This window comes from Lepidochelys kempii, chromosome 27, assembly GCF_965140265.1.
Source record: "Lepidochelys kempii isolate rLepKem1 chromosome 27, rLepKem1.hap2, whole genome shotgun sequence".
NCBI lineage: Eukaryota > Metazoa > Chordata > Testudines > Cheloniidae > Lepidochelys > Lepidochelys kempii.
The window spans coordinates 7,362,442-7,385,944 of NC_133282.1; the positions used below are offsets into that span (position 1 = coordinate 7,362,442).

A 23,503-nucleotide genomic window follows, 5' to 3' on the forward strand; every position below is an offset into this window, starting at 1 on the left:
TTGCATCACTGACGAGCCAGTTTCTTCTTTCTGTTCAAGTGACTCCATTGCAGGTGCCTGCTTCTCTCTGGATTTAGGGTCCCAAGACAGAGTTTTAAGATGCCAGTAGATCAGCTTGCGAAGGCTGTGGTGCAAAGCCTGAGTCGGGAGATCCCTGCAGTGGGCTATTATGAACTGTTAATGAAATTAGAGGTGTGGGGAATTTTTTCCCCTAATTCTTTCTTCACTGAAAAGTGAATTTTTTGGAGCCGGACACAGCATTTGGTGGATCATTTTAGTTGGGGAAATGTTCCTTCCCAAAGAGTCAACACGCTTCCAAGTTGAAATATTTCAGTGTTTTGCGCTGAGGTGGCGTTTCGATTTCAAATGTGGCCAATTCCCCGCCCCCAGAACGGAAAGGGTGATAGCCACCTGAAAAGGCCAAAATCCAGATGAAAAACTTTAAACAAAATTAGAGTCGCGTCAACGTGAAACAGTTCAGTCAATTCAACATGATTTTTTTTATTTTGCATTTTTTTGATTTGATGAAAAAATGTGTTTTGGTTTAACTCAACCTGGACTTTTTTTTAGAGTTTGTGGTTTGGCCCCAAACTGGAAACCCTATTGTTTGCTCAGCTCTAAGTGAAAGTGCTCCGAGGTTATGAAATTCCCCTTCCGAGGCAGGAAAAGGCTGTCTCCAGAGGGAAAAGGCCAGGCTGACTGGGGAAGCAGCCACAGCCGGGGCCATGCCCCAATCAGGCCACACCTGGACCTATAAAAGGGCTGTGAGCCAGGAGCTGGGTCAGTCTCTCTCTAGCTGTAGAGAGAAGGACCTGGCTGCCTGAGAGAGAAGGGTACCTGAGTAGAGCAGTGCTGGGGAAAGGCAAGAGGAGCTGGGGAGCTCCAGCCTGGTAACCCCCCAGGCTGCAAGCCTTGTGCAAGGCCTAGAGAAGTACTGGGGCTAACGAGCTGTAGCCTGGGGTTAGGCAGAGGCAGCTGGTCCAAACCCCCTTGCCCATGATGAGTGGTTTACAGACTGCAGTCTGCCCCAGTGACTGTCAGTAGTCATTGAGGCAAGATGGGGATAGAGGGTGGGGGTTCCCCTGGGAGGGGAAACCCAGTGTGTGGGGGCACTGCCAGGGGGCAGCACCCCAAAGTAAAGGAGCACTGGGGTCCAGGACGGACATGGGGGCCAGCGGTAGGCAAGACATCATCCTGCAGAGGGCGCTCCAAAGCTGGAGAGCTAATTCCCGAGACGACCAGCAGGCGGCACTGCTCAAATCAAAATTGCTGAGGTGAACTGCCCTGGAGAGGGGACAGTGCCGGCAGAGCCCGTGCTGCAGCAGGGTGTGTGGGAGGAACACGCTCTCAGCGTGTTCACGGCTGCAGACTGGGCTTGCCAGGTAATGCTATTGATACTGAGGGGAGCAGATCCCTTCCTGCCGCACCGCAAGTGCGCCCCCAGAGCTCTGGGCTGCTGGACAGCACATCTGGCACATGGCCAGCAGCACATCTGGCACACTACTAGGAAGCAGGGAGGCGACAGGCACCAGGGTTACAAAAGTCTGTGCAATGCTACTCCTTGCTCTTGGTTTGATCATCAGAATTGATGTGATGTGTCACTTACATGAGATGGGATAAAAATACTCAAGGTACATAGCCCTCCTGCTTCAGGGTGGAAGCTGAAGTGGGGGTCAGGAAGGAACTTCCACCAGGGCTTGGTTATGCCAAAATTTCCCATTATGGCACTGATTTTCCTCGAAGCAGCTGGTACCAACCACTGCTGGAGAGAGGACATTGGTTCTGATCCGGTCTATCAGTTCCTAGGTCCCTAGGGAGCTGCCTGCTTCAGGGCTGGCCATTCCATGGCAGGACCGAGGACACAGCCTCCCTGATGGAGGTGTAGAGAGGGCTGCCCAAGGTAGACCTAGCATGAATCCATGCTGGCCCAAGCCAACCCAACCATGTCAGGCTCAGAGCTGCAGAATGGCCCAACTTCCCACCTCTCCACAGGATCGCAGCTCCGGATTACTTCAAGATGCTTTCAAAGATGATGATGATGATTTTATGCAGATGACTGTGAGAAAGGCACAAAGGCAAGTGGTGAAGGGAGGGGGCTGGCAGGGCTCCTGGGGGAACGTCACCCCCTGAGACAAAGCTTCTGAACAGGAGTGAATCTCAGCCAAACTACAAGCACCTGGGCAGCAACACAGCTGGGGCTCTCGCTAGGTGTTCCCCTGCACCCAAGTCTGGCTGGGTGTCTGTCCACAGGGCAGAGTTCCCAGTGCCCAGACTCACTCAATCACACAGCACTCACACTCCTTAGCGGTGGAATGAGGAACACAGAAGGGGAGATCTTACCTCGTAAATATAATCAAAGAGCTCTAGTATTGTTAGGATACTAGCACCAATAAACAGTCCCATCTGACCGCCAATGTCACCTAGGGGAAAGAAAACAGCTCGTTTTACTCACATGCTGTCAAAGAAACGTGCTCAGGGAATGCAGATGGGGACCCATCAGTTATGTCTTAGCTGGGATTTTCTGAGCATCAATCAGAGCCTTTCTCTCCCGGCTAAGAATGAAATCCCAGGAGATACACAGCCAGAATTTCCACACTGCTCTCCATCAAGGTTTCCCCTGAGGCTGACATGACGGTGACGTGATATTGCAGATGGCACTCACAGTGCGAGCATGGCTTCTCGCCCCAGCAGCTCCAGTCAGCAAGCGCTGAGATGAGAAAAGGCTACGTTTACACGATAAACTCCACATCACACTCATGATCCAATGTGATGAAGGATCAGGTGCATTGTGTCCCGCAGGGGAGCCCATCGGATTTGAACCCTTCCCCTGCTAATTGCCAGGGATGAGGGAAGGAAAGAAAACATGGAACAAATCCCCAGTAGGAAGTGGTTTCCAGTGACTTGTCAGCGGGGCTGCACAGCTCGTTTTACAGCTCGGGGCTTCATTCCCGTCCGGACACCAGGTCAGTGCAGGCAGGTATGGTGGTGCCAGCACCTCCCTCTGGAATGGCTGGGGTAGAGCATGGGGAAATATTACAGCACTTGGCACTGACTGGAGGGGAAGAGGCTAAAGGTAAAATACTCCTCAACAAACAAGACCTAGGTCTTAGCAACTGAACCTACCCTTCCTCACGTTAAAGGGGGTGTGGTGCAGGCTGACAGATCTGCAGGTGGAAATCCTGTGTCCTTAGAGAACATGAACAAGCGATGGTCATGCTATCTCTTACCCCTGCCTGAGGAATGTCACCTTCTAGGGGTGGAATGCAGCCTCAATGGCCCACTTTCTTTATAGATCTTGGTTACAGGAGTGCGCACTACCAGTATACAGGTAAATAGATACGGTGCCAGCAGATGGCACTCCAGAACCGGGCCTGTGTTTTGTCGACCCTGTTGTTGTGCATCGTAAAGGGTTTTCTCTAGCAGCGCTTTACAACCTCTGTTTTTTCAGGTTCTTTTGCACAATGGCTAGGAAAGGGGACAACTGCACTGCAGGTACCTGAGCACTGAGACCTCGACTGACAACACTAACTCACGGCATATAGGCCACTGCACCAGGCTGCCTTTGCCCCTAGAAACAAAGGGCCTATTGCCTTTCCAAGCCGCACCCACGTAACTGTTCAGGAGCCCTGGCTGAAGCCTTGAAGCTGCATGAATCCTGTCAAGAACAGAGCCCTGCTGTTCCAGAAAGCCCCATAGCATCTCTCTGTACTCCTGCCCTTACCAGCTGCCTAGCCTTGCGTGGGTCTAACAGCATAGCTCAGTGATGACAGCCCCATGAATATCTCATTGCATCAATCTGTTAATGGACCCTTACTAGCATCCAGCCTGAGTCACTTTCAAGGCTGCAGCGTCAGTAGGTTCTAGTCATTTACTTAAAAAACGGAGAGAGACAATAACAGCAGAGGAAAGGGTTTAAGGAGCTGCAATCCTCCCAAAGACCTAGAGGCCATGCATCCTAGGAGCTGAGCATTTCCACAGCTTAGGCACTAGAGGGACAGAGGGTGCCTGGGGAGTTTCCGGGAGTGCCACACTCTGGGTTTGTCCAGTCACCTAAGGTCAAGTTGTGGGAAAAGAGCAAAACAGTCACTTTGTGCTTCTACTAAAGCAAAGACTCCAACTCACCTCTGCTCTTGCAAATTCATTTTTGTTTGAATTCTTTTTCCTTTGCAAATGGAGGAGGTTTCCCTACTGGACTCCCACTGTTTCCCCCTGACCACCAACAAACGACGACCCTTTGCCACGCACGTGAACCAGGTTGGGCATTTGTGACATTGCATCGCACAGCCTGATTGGAACCAGCCCAGAGTAACTCTGCATGGGACTGATTATTGCATCCGCTATTGTCTAGATGCTACAATGGGCAGAGATACAAGAGATGTGGGTTTTAAATATGGCCACAGACTTGCAAGGAGATCTCAGGCAAGACTCTGAGCTCAGTTTGCCGGTTGCCAAAATGGGGGAAGTGAGATTTCCATGACTCATGTCCAGGAGCACTGGGAGGGCTAAGTACATGGTGTTACATGTGTGTTACATGTGCTCTGAGCTCTTGCCATCCAGCCAGGAGGCCCCTAGGGAGGAGGCAGCCTTTCCTTCTGCAGCAACCTGCCAAAATTTGCAAGGGCGCCTTTTCCTGCCAAAGGACTTTGGGTTCAGTCCTCCCGAACGTGGCAAAAAATGAAAGTGCAGCAGTGTGCAAAGTCACGTGAACCACAGGGTCAGAAATGTTCACACTAATTTCCGTGAAAAAGATTTTCACCAATTTCTCCCAACCCTTTCCCCCAGCTGAGGAAAGTGGTTAGGGGAGTAGCCTGGGACTTAGGAACCCAGTGTTCAGCTCCCTGCTCTGCTATAGGCTGCCTGTGTAACCTGTGACAAGTCGCTTAATCTCTCTGTGTTGCAGTTCCCTGGCATGCCCAGCCTCATCAGGGTGCTGGGAGGCCAAATAGGCTAAAGATTGTGAGGTGCTCAGATACCAGTGAGGGGGACCAGAGAAGGGCCTTAGCCAATCAGATCAGTGCTTGTGTTTCTGTATAGTGCCAAAAATAATAGAAACTATATTAACTGATAGCTTGGTAAGTGAAGGTGATGGCCCCCCACTAGCCATTAGCATCTGGAACCACAATTAGCTAAAGTATGGAAGCAGCCGACAAAGGCAGGTGGGATCAGCCCATGCAGTTCTGTCCCCATATGAAATGTCCCTTGCTTTGTTTTCTACTCTAGCAGCTGGGCAGAGAAGGGGAGGGGGCACAGACTGAGCAGTTTGCAGTTGGGACCGGAGTGGGTGAGAACAGTGCCCAATTGTTAACATTATGCGAATGAGCATTATGCAGATTTCGCTTAATCTTTACAGTGAATGCCTTGATAGTTATGGCTATCATCTTCCTGACTTTCAAAGCAGTGTGTTCTGTCACTTAGGGGAGTGTGCTGGCTCACCTCTTGCTGTATTCAGAGTGGTAGCTGTGTTAGTCTGTATCAGCAAAAACAATGAGGAGTCCTTGTGGCACTCTAAGGTGTCTCAAGGACTCCTCGTTGCTCTTGCTGTACAAACATCAAAGCTAGCCCAGACAGCCTCAGTCCAAGCTGTGAACTGATCATTTTCCTGGTAATTTACACTGGGAAAACAATGTTCCCCGGCAGCTGCAGTCACAGGCAGAAAGACCAATATGCTTAGCAATAGATAGCCCTTGTGCAAGAATATTGAGTCACAGTGAGCCACTGTATCTGTAATAGCAATGGATACGGGCTCCTTTCCAGTAGTTCTTCCATTGCAGGTACCCAGGAGAGCTTCATCCACTAAGTATGAGGCGAAGTGGTTAACTAATTATTCACCTTCCCCATTATTGTATTTGCTGGAATACACAGGATGCCAAGTGATGCAACTGGAGGTAATTTTACTGTATGTTCCCAATCTGTCATTCAGCTTAAAGCATCCATGAACAGAACATGCTGTATTAATTTAGTAGAGAAACAACATCTATAATATCGCAGTCCAGAGCCCAATGGCACGTTCTGACAATGTTTCTGTTGCAGGGCAATACATTGCATTGGAAATGCAATCTCCCTGCTCCTGCTGGTTCTTCCCATCCTCTTGACCTACAGCCTTCTCCCTCTCCTGCCCTGGAGCTGGACCCACCCATTCCGGAGTCCTAGAATCTACTTACCACATCCCTAAAGCCAGCTGCCCACTGACCTGACTCTGGATCCGTCCCCAGTCCCACTTGGTTCCTGGCCAGGTACCTCTCAGCTTGCGGTTGCTCCAAGGAGAGGGAGGGGTGTAGGAATAAAATCACTTTCACCGTAGCCGAGGCTTATGTCTGACAAAGCTCAGGGGGAAGAAATCATTTGAACACTTATTTGAGACTGATTTTTGTAATGTCTCCTAAGTTCCTCGCTATTGCTCCTGGCTCTAGTGTCCTGCCAGTTGGGTGGCTTGCTGGGAGTCCTCAGGCCTGTCTATTCTCTTCGGCGTATCTCTTGAACCTCAGGGGTGCTGACTTGGCCAGAGGAGTAGCCAGTGATCGGGGAGACCATATGGGCTCTGCATTCATGACAGGAGACACTTCAGTCGTCCCTCCAGTAGGCTTCCAGCTCATGTCCATCTCGGAGCGGACGAGACAACATAGGCTCATGCATTCCCACTGCCCGTAAAACCATTCCTGCAATTTCATCACGAGTCCCGGGATATCTGGGCTTTTTTTAAAGGGTTCCCCTGAATTTCTGATTTCTGCCTCTGAGCTTCTGAAGTTTTGTCCTTTTCCAAAATGGTCGCCCTCCACATCACTGTTAGTGGGGCTGAAGCTGACTCCCAGACCATCCTTTTATTGTCCATGTGCTCCCTACTTCTGTTTGCATTGCCAGGACGCTACTTCTGATCCAATTCCTTAGGCCTGGAGATGTCGTGGGAAAGGCTGCTGTTTACCTTGTGTAGTAACTGGAGTTATTCCAGAGGCATGGTCCCTATGTGCCTTCCACTCGAGGTGCGCATGTGCTCCATGCATCTGAGACCGTAAGATTTTCATTAGCAGTGTGTTCGTCTGCACTGGCGCCCTTCTCCGCCTCGTCCTCCGATCAATGGATATACGAGGCTGTGCGGTCCGACCATCTCTCCAGTTCCTTTTCTACTGCAAACCGGTAAGGGTCAGCCGCAGAGGGGAAGGAGGATGGGAAGCAGATCACCTATGGGGACCACACAGCTCAAAGAACTCCAGTTACTGTAAAAGGTAAGTAACCTTGTTTTCCTCTTTGAGCGATGTCCCCTATGTGTATGTGACTCGAGGTGACTCACAAACAGCATTCACTGAGTCGGAGGCTGTGAGAACCTCAGCAGTATCACAGACTGGACGACTGCTCTGCTGAAGGATGTGTCCGCTGTACAAGCTTGCAAAAGTATTGACAGAGCTCCATGTTGCCTCTCTGCAAATCAGAAGAGGGGCATCTGGAAGAGAGACTACTGGTGTAGATCTTGTCAAGTGGGCCCTCACAACTTGTGGAGGAGGAGTCATCGTTAATTTGTAGCCAACTAGGATGCAACCTGAAATCTATTTGAAAAGTCTCTCTGAGGAGATAGCTTCCCCTCCTATGCATTTGGCAAAGAAGACAAGCAGTTTAGGAGATGTCTTGAAGTATTTCATGCTCTGTAAGTCCAATGATGCCGGCACCAGCTAGGAAATCTTTTCCATTTTGCTGGGTAGCATTTTCTCTTGGAGTCTCTTCTGCTGCTGCCAAGGATGGATAGTACTGCCTCTGAGCATGACCCTTCTAGGTTTGCCATCCATCCAGATGCCACATTGTTAGATGGAAGGATGCAAGGTTGGGGGGCGGATCTTGCCTTTGTCCCGCATCAGTGAGCCTGGGAAGAGCAGAACATGCCCATGAGAACATCTGGAGACTGCAGGGGAACCAGAACTGCATTGGCCACCAAGGAGCAAGTATGCTCACCAATGCTCCATCTTGTTTGATCTCCCCCAGGAGTTGATGAAAGAGAGTGACAGTGGGAAATGTATACATCAGTGGTTCCAACCACTGTACTAGAAATGCATCCCCTTCAGAACTGTGGCCTGGAGCCTCACTGGGGCAGACACTGAGCTTTTCTTGTTCTCTTGAGACGCAACGGGATCCCGCAGTGGGAATCTGCACTGCTGAAAGATGCTCTGTTCTTACCATTCGTGGTCCTTGGAAGAATGCCTGCTGAGGCTGTCTGCCAGCGTGTTCTGCACCCCAGGAAGAGGTGCTGCCGAGGGGGTGCAAAACCAAACTAAAACCAAACCCAGGTACTGCCAAGGGGGTGATCTGGTGGTGAGTGCACCAGGTCCGGACATCGAGCTCTTCCATGCAGAGATGGGTGGACATCGCCCCTCCATATCTGTTCATGTAATAAACTGGCCTGAACAGGCAAGGACGGAGCGAAGGGTAGGAATCATGTGAAGGCTTCATCTGCTGCATGCAGGTCCAGAAGGTTTATGTGCAACTGGGTCTGAGTACCCTGTGCTACATGTTCACACACATGCCCCCCCATTGTTGGGAGGTGTGTGTAATCAATCTTTTCCCCTTCCCTTCCTCCCTCCCCCAGGCACACTGCCTCCCAGGTGAGCGAAGTCAGAACTCCGTGGGTACATCTGCACAGCCAGCAGCAGGCAGCTTCTGAGCTTGGGGTGACAGACTCCGACTTGCGGGGCAGCATAGACCATGCTTTTAAGTTGCGTCTCGGACCAGAGCTCGGGCTGCAAAGCCCATCCCACTACTTAGGCTTCAGAGCCCCAGCTCCAGCCCGAGCCATAATGTTTACACTGGGCTCAGAGCCTCACAGCCACTCACTGCACACACGTACCCTGTGGGGGAGTGAAACTGGTTTGTCCAGACTGTGCTTGCTTAGCATTTAGCCTGGCCACAGCCAGGCCTGTAGGAATCACAGATGGAGTTTTGCAAAGGGTGTCAGATATATACATGAGGCCATGGGACTGAAGAGGATAAGGCAGGTTCATATCATTGTCTGAGGGCTCAGCCAATGTTGAGCAATGCGATCCTTTGTAGCCTGGAATCTGTCCTTAGTCAGGAATGCTTTGGCTCGGATTGAATATGGGGTTGCTCTAATAAAGCCTATAATCTGCACAGGAGCTAAGCATGCAGCTAAAATCTGAGCAGGGGCGAGGCTGTTATCCGTACTTCTTGGTATGACTTCACTGCTAGAGGCCAGCTGCCATGGAAGGGGAACGTTGACAACACTGATGATACAGACGAGCTGCCACTACCAATAACACCTTCAGGAATACCCTGGGTGCCATAGAGAGACTGAAGGGGGGTTCTCTGCATTGGTAAGGACTAGGCCCACAAAAAACTGTAGGGACCTCCTGTGTGCCGGGTCAATGTCTATGTGGACACAAGCATCCTTTAAATCAACAGCTGTGAACCAGTCATCTGTGTTTAACAAGGGAATTACAGAGGCCAGGGTCATTCTGAACCTCAAGGGGTGGATGAAGACCTTCAGCTGTCTGAGATCCCACCTCCTTTCTTCTTGGAGATGAGGAAATATCATGAATAAAATCCTTTTCCCCTGTGTTCTATGGCTTCCAGATGGCATAGGAAGTCTACTTTCTGTCTGAGCATCCTCTCATGGGAGCGCAATTGCAGCTATAACACTCTGATCAGCCAGTAGCATTTCCTAGGGTTAAACTCTCAGTGGATGAGTCTGCGGCATTGGAATCTGCTGTCTCCTGATGGCCCATGGTGAACTTCACGGTGCGCTGTAAGACCTATTGCTTTGGCCAAGCTTTGGTTGGCCTCTTGGCTAATAGCCTAGCAGGAACTAATGCTTGTTGTTTTTCCATCCCCATACAGCCATACTGTTGCTTGTTTATAACAGTGTTGTATGATCAGGTGTGCTGGCAATGGGGAGCAGGCTATAGGGTCACGTCCACAGGGAGCTCACATACAATGGGTGTTTGATGATCCGTATGAGACAAGGGAGTGTTTTCAATTTAGTGCTTTATGAGAAAGTATTATCATCACTAACTATCCCACTGCGACTGGCCCCCGCTGACATTCTGAGCAAGGGCTGAATGAGCCACAGAAGCTGAACTGAATGCACAAATACACTTTCCATTTAGGAACCTTGCCTATTCTTGCACATTAAACCCCTCATGCAGAGCAGGTGAAGCTGTGCAACCCAGAGAGAAGTCACCTCCTGAAGTTCATCACATGGAGACCACAAAGGAGGACAGCCCTCTGAAGGCAGAAGAAAGTCTGAGAGTGGATGCCAGGAAAATGCTCCTGGTTGTGAGGTCAGGAGGAAAATGCCATCTGCAGTGCCCAGTGCCAACCGGAATGACTAATGCAGCCCGTACAGCCCAGATCAGTAACCTTTTCCCCTATGAATGAGGCCTTTGTACAGACTTCTAAGGAAAACACAATACTGTTACAACATGCACCAGCAATAGAGGCAGCCATCAGTCACATGGAGACAGTGGCTTTCATCCCAGGGATCCCAAATTGAGAGAAATAGAGCGAGAGCATGCTGAGATTTCTTATGAAAAGTAGCTAACGTGCCCTCAGGGCTGGAGAACCTGCCCTCCTGCAGTGAGGACTTGTGGAGAGCAGGTAGCCTGACCATCCTCAGCACTACACCAGGGGCCCAAACCTCTCACCATACTATTGTATAGCATTTCTCAGCCATGAGCTGACAGAACCATTCTCCACTCTCGTGTTCTTGCTCCCCACATTCTGGCCAGGCCAGATGTTCTGGCATCAGAGCAATACCAGGCTGGAGTTCTGGCCCCAGACGCTAGTGCAAGAAGCCCCTTTACTCTCCTGTGACTGATGAATGCTTCTTTCAGCTTCCTCTGGGATGGGTACCCTGAACACCCCTTGCTGGACTGTGAACTCCCCATTCCAAACTTGCCTCTGGCCAGCTGCTGGCCGCTGCTGTGCAGTAACTTCCCTTCTGGCGGAGCAAAATTTCCCCGTCTGTCTCTAGACAATCACAGAGTCATGACAGAATGACGGGAGACATCCCTCCTGGCAGAGCTCCCAGGCAGTGCCTTCCCCTCCCAGTATGCCAGACTCGAACAGATGGGTAGCAGATAAGATCTTGCCCAGCGCTAGCAGCATTTAGTCCATCAAACTCACATTAATCATTTATATTTGTCCAGAAGCTTTTGGCCCAAAAGGAGCCTGGTGCAAGCCGCCTCTGCAATCATAGGGTTGGAAGGGACCTCAGGAGATCATCTAGTCCAACCCCCTGCTCAAAGCAGGACCACTCCCCAATTTTTGCCCCATATCCCTAAATGGCCCCTTCAAGGATTGAACTCACAACCCTGGGCTTAGCAGGCCAATGCTCAGACCACTGAGCGATCCCTCCTTTGCCCAATACCTCTACTACTCCACTGGAATGCAGCTGCCTCTGGGGTTGAGCGCAGCAAACTACCTGTGTACAGCAGCAGGCCAAACCGCTACTCTTGTGATCTTTAGCATCCACATTCCGCAGGCAAGACTTGGGTATTTTAAGTTCACAAGCCGTCCCCCACTCCTATTACCCACAGGAAACGTAATGAAACATAATGTATAGGGCCCTACCAAATGCACGGTCCATTTTGGTAAATTTCACTGTTTTAGGATTTAAATAATCTTAAATGTCACGGTTTCAGCTATTTAAATCTGCAATGTCGCAGTGTTGTAACTGTGGGGGTCTCGACTCAAAAGGTGGTTGTGGGGAGGTCGCAAGGGCATCATAGCAGTGGTCACAGTATTGCCACCCTTACTTCTGTGCTGCTGCTGGTGGCGGCATTGCCTTCAGAGCTGGCCTCCCAGCCAGCAGCCACAGAGCTTCCTGAAGCTGGGAGAGGTTCACTGAGGTGGGTCTGACCCGGCCCCGGGAACAGCCTGTGCTGGGGAAGAGAAAGTCCCATACCTGCCTGGCCTGGACTAGCAGCTGCAGCCTGGCTCATGGTAGAAGCCCCCGGCTGGGGCACCCCCCAGCCCTGCCCCTCCCAGCTCTGGGCCCAGCCCTCAGGGTTAAAGGGGCCTTAGGCTGGCTCTGTGTGTGTGCAGGGCGTGGCCACAGCACCCCCCTGACCACGGCACCCTGGGTGGTTGCTCACAGCACCCATCCATAAGGCCAGCCCTGCCTCCTCCACAAAAGTGACACCCTCCCCCATACCATGCCACCCACACTTCTGTTTTGCTGCTGGCAGACCTCTTGCTCCACGGAGTTTACATGCAACAGCTGAACCTTGGAACACTGAGCTGACCAGCTAGCATCGCTCCCGTCCCGCTCTGCTGCCTGTGCAGGATTTCTGGGCTCTCCTCCATCCCAGCATGTCTCTCTTTGAATTGTCTTTGGGCCTCAGTGTTCTTCCCTTTGCAGAATGATTGTGGGAGGGACCCATCTGCTGGGAACAGAGACTTCCAAGGCTTGGATGCAAAGGTAATTCATTAGGCAAGACACTGCATGTGTGACAAATTGTGCATTCTGTTCAGGAAATAGAGGTCAAACCTGCCAGCTTGGCTTCAGCATTTGTTCTTGGCACAGAACCTGAACAGGGGGTGATGGAGACCTCCCAGGGCACAGCTGCCTGCCTTCGGCTCTCGAGCTGCCACCTTTTCCAGCTCGCACTTCAGTCTGTGACATGCTGACCTTTCAGATTCTCCTGAAAACCGCACACGAGATGCACTCGAGCCGTGTGCCTCCCCAGAAATATGGGAGCTGGATTCATAAATACACACTGGATCATTGGATGGGGGGTGTGGTCTACACATGTTTAGAGAGGAGGACTTTTCAAACACAGGAGACATACGGAGAGCCACTCATCTCTGGCTGGGCTTGCATCATTTGACTTTGCCATGGTTGCTATTTACCAGAGGAGTTTTGTATCGAAGCAGATTCTACTCCCTCTCTCTCTGATTTGGCCCTGTACTGGGGACGTACCATGCTAAGTGTGGGCAGCAAACAGACAGCCTATGCTGGGTGCTGGCTCCGCGGCAGCATCAGCAAAGAGAGATGGGGAGTAGGAGAGAGAATGCGGGTGGAAAGGAGCAATGAGAATCCCTGGCCTGACATGTTGGCTGGTGGGACATGGGGGGATTGGAATCCCTTAGAAAAATTTTCAGAGTAGCAGCCTGTTAGTCTGTATCCACAAAAAGAAAAGGAGTACTTGTGGCACCTTAGAGACTAACAAATTTATTTGAGCATAAGCTTTCGTAAGCTACAGCTCACCAATGAAGTGAGCTGTAGCTCACGAAAGCTTATGCTCAAATAAATTTGTTAGTCTCTAAGGTGCCACAAGTCCTCCTTTTTTTCTTAGAAAAAGTGTGACAACACAGAAGAGAGATTCCAGTTTATAAAAGGAGCCTCTGATGAGTGCGAGGGAGATGAGCAAAGCCACAAAATTCACCATGCCACTAATTCCACTAATGCCACTAATTCCAGTTGCTCCCAACAGCCACGTCACCACAGCGCCCTGTGCTGGGAGTCTGCCAGCTCTTGCTAAATAAGCAGCAGGGAGCTTGACGGGGACATTCGAGGAAACTTCAGTGCTTTGGGGGCTGCAGTCGTCGGCGCTGTTAGTTCAGGTGCTGTCTGCTGGTGGGAATGTGAAACTGAGCTCTGCAGCACTCCTTAAAGATCCCACCGTGTACTTTGTAAGGGAGCAGCTACTGGTTTCAGGGGTCTCGTTTGGTCTAGCTCTGACTTGAGCAAGTACCCAGAGCTCTTGCACTCACCTCTTGTCGTAAACGGGTTTCTATAGAAACTGTAGAAAACAGCTGCTGTGTCCCACTCCAGAAGCAGCTGGAAATGAGTGGTAAATACAATAATCCCTCTGCATCGCCATACCCACCTCACAGGACGCACTAGAATCATAGAATCGTAGAATCATAGAATATCAGGGTTGGAAGGGACCTCAGGAGGTCATCTAGGCCAACCCCCTGCTCAAAGCAGGACCGATCCCCAATTAAATCATCCCAGCCAGGGCTTTGTCAAGCCTGACCTCAAAAACTTCTAAGGAAGGAGATTCCACCACCTCCCTAGGTAACGCATTCCAATGTTTCACCACCCTCTTAGTGAAAAAGTTTTTCCTAATATCCAACCTAAATCACCCCCCACTGCACCTTGAGACCATTACTCCTTGTTCTGTCATTTGCTACCACTGAGAACAGTCTAGAGCCATCCTCTTTGGAACCCCCTTTCAGGTAGTTGAAAGCAGCTATCAAATCCCCCCTCATTCTTCTCTTCTGTAGACTAAACAATCCCAGTTCCCTCAGCCTCTCCTCATAACTCATGTGTTCCAGTCCCCTAATCATTTTTGTTGCCCTCTGTTGGACTCTTTCCAATTTTTCCACATCCTTCTTGTAGCGTGGGCCCAAAACTGGACACAGTACTCCAGATGAGGCCTCACCAGTGTTGAATAGAGGGGAACGATCACGTCCCTCGATCTGCTGGCAATGCCCCTACTTATACATCCCAAAATGCCATTGGCCTTCTTGGCTACAAGGGCACACTGTTGACTCATATCCAGCTTCTCGTCCACTGTAACCCCTAGGTCCTTTTCTGCAGAACTGCTGCCGAGCCATTCGGTCCCTAGTCTGTAGCGGTGCATGGGATTCTTCCATCCTAAGTGCAAGACTCTGCACTTGTCCTGGTTGAACCTCATCAGATTTCTTTTGGCCCAATCCTCCAATTTGTCTAGGTCCATCTGTATCCTATCCCTACCCTCCAGCGTATCTACCTCTCCTTCCAGTTTAGTGTCATCTGCAAACTTGCTGAGGGTGCAATCCACACCATCCTCCAGGTCATTTATGAAGATATTGAACAGAACCGGCCCCAGGACCGACCCTTGGGGCACTCCACTTGATACTGGCTGCCAACTAGACATGGAGCCATTGATCACTACCCATTGAGCCCGACAATCTAGTCAGCTTTCTATCCACCTTACAGTCCATTCATCCAGCCCATACTTCTTTAACTTGCTGGCAAGAATACTGTGGGAGACCATGTCAAAAGCTTTGCTAAAGTGAAGGAACAACACGTCCACCGCTTTCCCCTCATCCACAGAGCCAGTTATCTTGTCATAGAAGGCAATTAGATTGGTCAGGCATGACTTGCCCTTGGTGAAAGTTCCTGATCACTTTCCTCTCCTCTAAGTGCTTCAGAATTGATTCCTTGATTGATTCCACTAGACACTGGTTGTGAAGTGTTTCCCTGGCTTGGTGCTCCAGAACTGTTGAGTCGTATTAGGCATTGCAGGGGGGCAGTGGCAGATCTAGGGTTGCCCCCGCACCTCCGGTTTCAGTGGAGTTAGGGCCAGACATTGACTACCATGGAGTAAATCCAGAGTAACTCCCCTGACTTCAGCAGACTTAGGGCCAAACTGATCTCAGTGGTGCTGGCGTAAATCTGGAGTAACCCCACTTCCAACAACGAGTCACTGGAGAGACGAATGTGGTTCTCTCTCTTCCTCTCAGATCAAAGAGGCTGCCCCACCTCAGTTCCAGGAATATTTTATGCCCTGTTTGTGATTTCTGACTGAACTCAAGCAAACGTAATGAAATTATCTGGGTCTGTGTAGTTCAGTGAGCAACAAACCCCATTTGAAGCATGGCTCCGCTCTTCGCAGTGGCTCAGCGATTGCATGGAGGCAACACCATCGATCGGGGTTTCACCTAATTCTGCCCGGGGCGAGCTGCCTCGGACTGACTCCGACACCGAGTTTATTGAAGGGTGTTCAGCCACTATTCATTTAGGCGCAGAGCAGCAAGATGCGACCCTGCCTTGTGGCTCCAGAGAGCCAGAGAGAAGACAGATTTAATGGAGGGGGCCCCAGGAAAATCTTTGTAAGTGATTAAGGTTGGCACAGCACAAACACAAATGAAGCTGCGCTTTCATCAAAGCAACAGGAGAGCAGCAGGAAAACCTACTATGGAGAAACACAAAGGCGGGCGGCAGGGGGCTTGGTATGCCAAGGAAAGCCCCTGCCAGGATGGGAATAGCCCTTGACCTGCTCAAAGGCGGAGATTTCAGTGTGGCCCGTGGGAGCAGGCCTGGGGGCTGTGGCTAGCCCCTCACGCCGGGTGAAAATAGGGGAGCAGGCACATGTGTTGTCATGGCTCTGCTGAAGGCAGGGGGGGTCCAGCTCAGCCCCCAGCCGACCCAAGCAGGACACGGTCACTGCAGTTCAGAGTGTGCTCCTCCCCCCTGGTGCAGGGAGGGGGCACAATGCCTCTGACTCAGAGCACCCCCCACCTCCGAAAAAATATACTGCAAGAGGTTTCCTTCTTGAAAACCATCCTGATCTGTAAATGAACGGGTGACCCCGATGGGACATGGAGCCTGCGTAGGGTTGGCAGGCAGCCGGTTTTCAACCACACTCTGAATCCCTCGGCCCCACCCCCCAGCCTGGAGCCCCCTCCTGCACCCAAAACCTCTCATCCCCAGCCCCACCCCAGAGCCCACACCCCCAGCACAAAGCCCGTACCCCCTTCTGCACCCCAACCCCTTACCCCAGCCTGGAGCCCTCTCTCACATTCCGAATCCCTCAGCTCCACCCCCCAGCCTCGGCCACCCACGACCATCATATTGCCATGGCCGGTGTCAAGTGTTGGCAGGTTTGCTGGTTGAAACGTCTGATGACCCCTGGGTGGGGAGGGGGGGGTGGGTTGCATGTGACCCCTTGGTTGGCAGCGGGCTGTGCAGGAGCCCCAAGTGGGGAGGGGGCATGAGCTATGCATGACCCCGGGGTGGGGAGGGGACAGGGGTTGTGCATGACCTCGGGGCTGGAAAGGGTGCAGGCCATGCATGACCCTGGGTGGGGCACGGGCTTTGAGTGACCATGGGTGGGGTGGGGGCTGGGGCTGTGAGTGACCCTTGAGTGGGGTGGGGGGCATGGGCTGTGAGGGTCCCTCTGTGGGATGAGGCACAGCCAGGAGACAGCCTCTGAGCTAGGCTGTGACCCGCCATATGCAGACATCTGAGACTCCCTGGCCAAGCACCTCCATGGCCATCATGCAGGCCTGAACTGCTCAGGGCGGCGGGGGGGGGGGGGGAGGGGCGCTCAGGAGTAGGGGAGGGATAGCTCAGTGGTTTGAGCATTCGCCTGCTAAACACAGGGTTGTGAGTTCAATCCTCGAGGGGGCCATTTAGGGATCTGGGGCAAAAGTTGGGGATTGGTCCTGCTTTGAGCTGGGGGTTGGACTAGATGACCTCCTGAGGTCCCTTCCAACCCTGATATTCTATGAGGGCTCAGCTCTCTGCCCCTGCTCCTTTGTCACTGGCCAGCTCTGTCCCAAAACTTCTTGCCCCGTCCCTGACAGACCCAGACTTGGGCACCATGAGCAGGGAGAGGCTGGGTGGGCTTCCCAGCCCATGAGCTCAGTGACCGAGGCCTGTCTCCGCAGCCTGCCTCGCCCCGGCCCGGCAGTGCCCTGCTGACAGATACGCTCTGCGGGAGAGGGAGCTGTCCCTACACAAGGCAACGCTGACAACTTCAATTAGGGTTTATGGTGCTCATTACTGGCACAACTTCAAAAAACTGTTGCCGGGCTTGAGACATGACAGGTCTCTTGCTTGCATTTTTCAGGCTCCCCCATCCCCCGCATCTTCTGGCTTGTAATAAACACAATACAGTGCTTTACTGTCAGTGCTGCCTGCCGGGGAGACTGGCTGTAGACGGGGCCAGTCTCAGGGCGCCCTTTGCAGCACCCCAGCAATGTCAGGTGTCTCGCTCTGCTCCAGGCTTCCTGCAGGGCTGGGCAATGGGGCTGGCTCCTGCAGCTGACAGGTGCCAGCCAGGACCATGGCCCGTTTCCCCCACTTTGAGCCTCCAGACCCTGCTGGAGTCCAGATTCAGACTGACCATGTCTCGGTCCCGGGTTGGGGAGACGAGCCGCTGTCCTGTGCTGGAGAGCTGTTCTGGATGACCCTACCCCACGCCTGGGCCCGGAGCCAGGCCAGTGACCCACATTCAGTGCACCATTGTCACTGCAGTGACATGGGCCCTTATTCCCGATGGGTGGGAGGGGGTAGATTGCTGCTCTGTGCAATGCCCAAGATTGGGGGAGGGGTAGGTCCCTGCTGTGTGAAATGCCCAAGGGTGGCGGGGGAGAGGGGACAGGTCCTTGCTCTGTGAAATGCCCGGGGTGGGGGAGGGGTGGGTCCCTGCTTGATGTGAGGCCTGGGGGAGGGGCAGATCCCTGCTCTGTGGGATGACTGGGGTGGGGGAGGGGCAGGTCCTTGCTGTGTGTAATGCCCGGGGCGTGGGAGGGGCAGGTCCCTGCTCTGTGTGAGGCCCAGAGGTGAGGGAGGGGCAGGTCCCTGCTCTCTAGGTGAGGGGAGGGGGAGTAGGTCCCAGCAGACACTGCCTGAGGATCTGTGGGGAAGCTGGGTGCTTACAGCGGGAGCCTTACTGCAGCCAGGCTGTTTTGGGCAGGGCTCTGAGGCAATGCATTAGCATTAGGGCTGCAAAGACCAGGAGGACGTTTGTCAACAGCAAATATTTGGTTCAATCCAGCTCCCCTCACTCATCTGGCTGGAACAACACAGAGAGCAGCTTTCAGGCTGCGCCGTTTCAGTGTTTGCAGAGAAACACTGACAAAAACTGCCATCCTCGCCCTGCGGCCTGTGACCAGAGCCATGGGATTAAACTGGAATGGTGGGTGACTTCAAAGCTTGTTAAAGCAAGGGACCCAAAGCCCTAGCCAGAGCTAAGCACAATGCAGGCACATGAGCTTCGCACACACAGCTCTGCTCTCGCAACTCGGACCTGACCTGCAGCAACCCCGCATCCCTGTTCCAATCCTCCCCCAGCTCTGCTAATGCCCCATGCTGCTGACTCACTGTACACCCCACATTCTCTGCAATGCACCTCAGTCCTGGCTCATAGGCCCCCGCTGCTATTCCTGGGCCTCTCTTGAACAGAGATGCCAATGGCCCCAAATTTTGTGGCATTGTACTTCAGCTCCGAGCAGTGAGCCACAGGGGATTGGAGGTGGGGGGCACACAGCCAGCCTGTCTGCTTCAAAGAAGCCAGACAGGGTTAAAAGAACTGTAGCTCTTGATTCTGTCCTGGCTCTAGCCTGTAATTGAAGGAACTGGGAGCTGTAGTAACCAGAATTAAAAGGATTCACCTAGGTATGGGAATGAAATCAGATCCCAACAGGTGACTTCAAGTGGGTAAGCTCCCCCGTCAGCCCAACCCCCATCCGAGTTTGCAGCCTGTCTCCAGTTCCAATCTGAGGAAGTGAGCTGTAGCTCACGAAAGCTTATGCTCTAATAAATTGGTTAGTCTCTAAGGTGCCACAAGTACTCCTTTTCTTTTAGTTCCAATTTGTTTCCTTCCTCTGGGAGATTTAACCTCCGAGTGTCTCTCTTCATTTAAAGAGACAAATTTAGCTGCCCAGAAGTGTTGGTGCCAAATCAGGCCCTTATAACCTAATGCTAGGTGAGAGGCAGGTGGTGGATAGCTGGACACCAGCTTACTAGCTATATGGTGCATCAGAAAACAGACAACAATGCAGAGCACTTCCCTTCTATCTATGACCCTGTCACTGCAATATCTGAGCACCTCACAATGCAGTCGCCCACCTTACCCTGCTGTGCAGCAGGGCAGGAATTCTCACGGTATAGCACAGTGAGACTAAGGGACTTGCCCAAGGTCACGCAGGGCGCTCTGCAGCAGAGCAGAGAATGGACTCCAGGGCCCCTGAATCCCAGGCTAGTGCTCTGTCTGGTACCCCATATGCGCTCAGTACCACAGAGTGAAGTGTCACAGCTTTGGTGGTGGGAAAGGTGGAATGAATTCAGCCCAGGTGAAAGGCACTGGGCTGCCAGCGCTGGAGACTGAAGTCCTGTATTTCTGGACAGAATGGGCACCGCATGGGCAGGAGCAGGGCAAGCTTCCCACACCACTGCACTTCACTCCCATTCAGTCCTGGCCTCTCTGCCCACGCAAACAATTAATGCAGATTTGGGCAAGGGTTTCACTAAGAACTGGACTGGGACCCAGCCAGTCATGCACAGGCTCCCAGAGAGTAACAATCTCCAGTCACGAGTGACTGGGGCCACAGTGCAGCCAGCACCTGGAAGCAGTGTCACAGCGCCTTGCCAACTCCCTGTGCCACTCAGCACACTGGGCTAAATCAGCCACATGTCCCGATGACTCTGCATAAGGTAGCAATTACATGGAGCAAAGATGGGGTCAGTGCCCTATTCCTCAGGGACTGGGCTCCTACTGACCTTTGCTGGCCACGGCTTGTACTAGCTTTGGTTCCACTCTCCTGCAGGGTTTGCTCCCAGGCCCGGGCCATTCACCCACTGGGCGATGGCAGGAAAGCCAGAAATGGATTTCAGGCCACGTGAGAGGGTGTCCACCCCACGCAAGCCCTGGGTGGGTTAATATGAGCCAGCAGGGACCAATTAACCTTAGATGCTGCACTGGGAGGGGAACCAGGGGGCTAATGTTAGGGGCTAATGGCAGACAAAGCCCAGCTTTGGGGAGATGCTAGGGTAGGGTGATAAAGCCAGGAAGTGAGAGCAGGAGGGGACTGCAGGGAAGGGGCTGTAGTTGCTCCTTACAGGGAAAGGGAGTTGGCCAGGGACAAGGAGGAGGTCCAGGGGGATAGTAAACCCTGGGGTCCTGCCCTGGACTGGAGAGTCAGGCAAGAGGCCAAGAGGGGTGAAGTAACTATGGGGAGCAGAGGAAGCTCTGCTGGCAAGCCCAGAGATAGGCAAGGAGACAGAGAGGAGGGTAGGAAGGAGCCCAAGAAAACAGAAACAGGCTCTGAGACTGAGCAGATCTAGGTTGCTAGTCGCAAAGTCCCTGGGCTGGAACCTGGAGTAGCAGGTGGGCCTGGGTTCCTCTCCAGCTGCTGGGAAAGTGTCACCAAGCCCGAACTGGCATCCAGATCGCTTGTCCTGTGGGACTTGGTTACCCTGGAAGGGCGGGGTGGGGCAGAAGGGGGGCGGGGCGAAGGACTACACAGTGACCTAGCCCAAGGGCCGAATGCCAAAGAGGGAGCAGCCTGAGTCATGGAGAGAGAGAAGGGCCACAGTGCAAGCAACTGATGGGAAAGGGACACCAGATGGGGCAAGAGCTAATTCCCAGACCCAGCCACAAGGAGACGCACATGCAGTGCGTGGACCCCTTCACAGACCACGATGGAAGAACAGGTGCGGTTACTTTGCCAGTTCTCCAAAACCCCTGGGTCATCTCCCAGGCCATTAAAAAACAAACTGTGTGCACACTCAACCTGCACGCCCCACTGCACACCGCCATCTATTCTGCACACACGCCCCTCCACCCACCCACACCCATACACAAAGGCAGAAATCTGTATGATAAGATCTTCACTTACCAAGTAAGGCTGCCACTTCGTATGCTTTCTTCTGCTCAATTGTCTCATAGTTGAGTGCTTCAAAAAATATATCCAGCACGAGAATATTCTCTCTGCAGAAACAGGACAAAGCCATCAGGACACCAGCCCCCAGCCGCTGCACTTGCCTTGTAACAGGAAATGAAGTGGGACTAGTTTGCCTTCTCCCACTGTCCCTGCTGCTCTCTCTGAAGAGGCCTTGGCAGCTTCACCAACACAAGCTGAGATTCAGAGATTTTAAAGCCGGAAGGAGCCATCATGACCATCCAGTCTGATCTCCTGCTTAACCTCACCCCGAGATTCCTGCACCTAGCCCAAATCTTGTAGTTGAGCAAGTGCACATTTTTTAGAAAGAGACACCCAGTACTGATTTCGTCTTTCTCCTGAGGGGTGAGCCTGTGGAGAATGGCAGGTGGCACAAGGACGCTCAACACATGGAATTACTACCAGTGCCTCCATATTGATCATGGGCACAGCAAGAGAGAGGGAGAGTCTAATTTCTTCTCTGATGCATCAAACTGCTAATTCCACCCATCCACCCTCTAGATCCCAGGTTCATATGGGCTGCGCCCACAGCACAGAAAAATGTCTTTGCTGCAGTAAAAGGCGTGGTTTTCACATTGCGATAGCTATCTTGATTTAAAAGCTAATGGAGCCAATGCAGAGGGTTGACCTTGAATAGCCACACTCAGGTAACAGCTACCAGTGCCTTGCCTTTGCTTGAATTTTACACCGTAGCTCCATGTAAAACACACTCACTTCTGCAGTGAAGATGTAGCCAGAATGTGGTGTTAGCAGAGGAGGGTTTAGGTCCTGAAACTATCTGGCCAGGGTAACCCTGTTTTACAGATGCTATTCTCTCATGAAATCAATGAGGCTGAGGATACCTATTTATCTATGGTGTTTTTCTGGCCCCCATGACCGTAGCATCTGAGCACCTCACAATCTTTACTGTATTTATTCTCACAACCCCGCTGGGAGGCAGGGTAGGGCTGTTATCCCCATTGTACAGATGGGGAAACTGAGGCATGGAGAGGCTCAATGACCTGGCCACGGTCACAGAGAAAGCTCTCAGCAGAGCAGAAACTTGTATCAAGGACCTAGGCAAGTCACCAGGCAAAACAACTTTGCAGAGCTCAGCTAACGACTCTGCATGTGCCCGCGTTCTCCTTTAACTTCAGCTTTCCTGTCAGAAAGATTCTGGAGCTTCGGCTTTCGGTTAGTGATGCCTGCAGAAATGTGAACAGCATCCTTGGGGCAAGCAGCCTCTTCTGACAATCCCAACAGAGAGCAGCGACCTGCAGGGCTGGGCGCTACACTGACACATTGTGAGGGACAGTCCCGGCTCTGAAGAGTTTACAAACTACATAGACAAGGCAAATGGTGGGAGAGGCAGTGATTTGCCCAGTGACAGCACAGCTGGGAACAGAACTGAGCTCTCCTTGCCCCTAGGCTGCATGACCCCAGCACAGCCATCCTGTCTGCTCACGCCACCCACTTATGCCATCACCACTGTGAAAAGGGAGGAACCAGCAGCACTGGGCCAGTACCCTCACTTACGAGATGTATTTTTCAGACTTGTTAAACTTCTTCTCCAGGTACTTGGCTGAAGTCTTGCTGGGGATCTTCACCATGGAGAGCTCTTTGTTGTATCTGGTCAGGTTACACGGCATCCTGCAGATACAGTAATTGCTGTCCTTTTCAGCAAGCAAACCTGCAAACAGGAGGGTGAAGTGGGTCTCAGGGAGCATCCCAGACAGCTCACAGGAGTTGGTGGGCAGCGTGGTTCGAACAAGCCCTTTCTTCTTGATGATTCAAAGCAAAGAAGGGATGGAAGGGACTTCCCTGTCCAGGGAAGGGCTGAACAAGCCAACTCTTTGATAAGAAGAGGCAGAGTTTCCAACCATTCAATCCATCCCTCCTCTGCTGCAGCCATTCCTGTCAGCCTGGGAGATTGAGACAGCTCTTCCCCAGGATTGGTCCAGAGCCCAGGTTTGCTGGGGGTGGACAAAGGAAGAGGGTGCTCTATAATGGCTGCATATGCAATGTTATGCAGCTCTTCCATCTCCAGCCAGGTTTGGTCTCCACCCTGGGGGAATCCAGGAGGCTGCGTTGGGATAAAGGCCTTACTGGAGGGATTGGGGTCTTG

At 52.2% G+C, this 23,503-nt stretch overlaps 1 protein-coding gene across 3 annotated transcripts in view; it reads right to left on the reverse strand.

The window, feature by feature from the left end:
- The window catches only part of ASIC2 (acid sensing ion channel subunit 2), a 1,343,693-nt gene that overhangs the window by 12,011 nt on the left and 1,308,179 nt on the right, over nucleotides 1-23,503 (reverse strand). For 2 of the 3 annotated variants that reach the window (XM_073325645.1, XM_073325646.1), the window contains exons 6-8: nucleotides 22,915-23,068; nucleotides 21,337-21,428; nucleotides 2,341-2,420 (exon numbers count right to left, since the gene is read on the reverse strand). In XM_073325645.1, the coding sequence (XP_073181746.1) occupies nucleotides 2,341-2,420; nucleotides 21,337-21,428; nucleotides 22,915-23,068 (326 nt within the window). The remainder of the gene's footprint in view (nucleotides 1-2,340; nucleotides 2,421-21,336; nucleotides 21,429-22,914; nucleotides 23,069-23,503) is intronic. The other variant, XM_073325647.1, reaches the window with a different exon arrangement.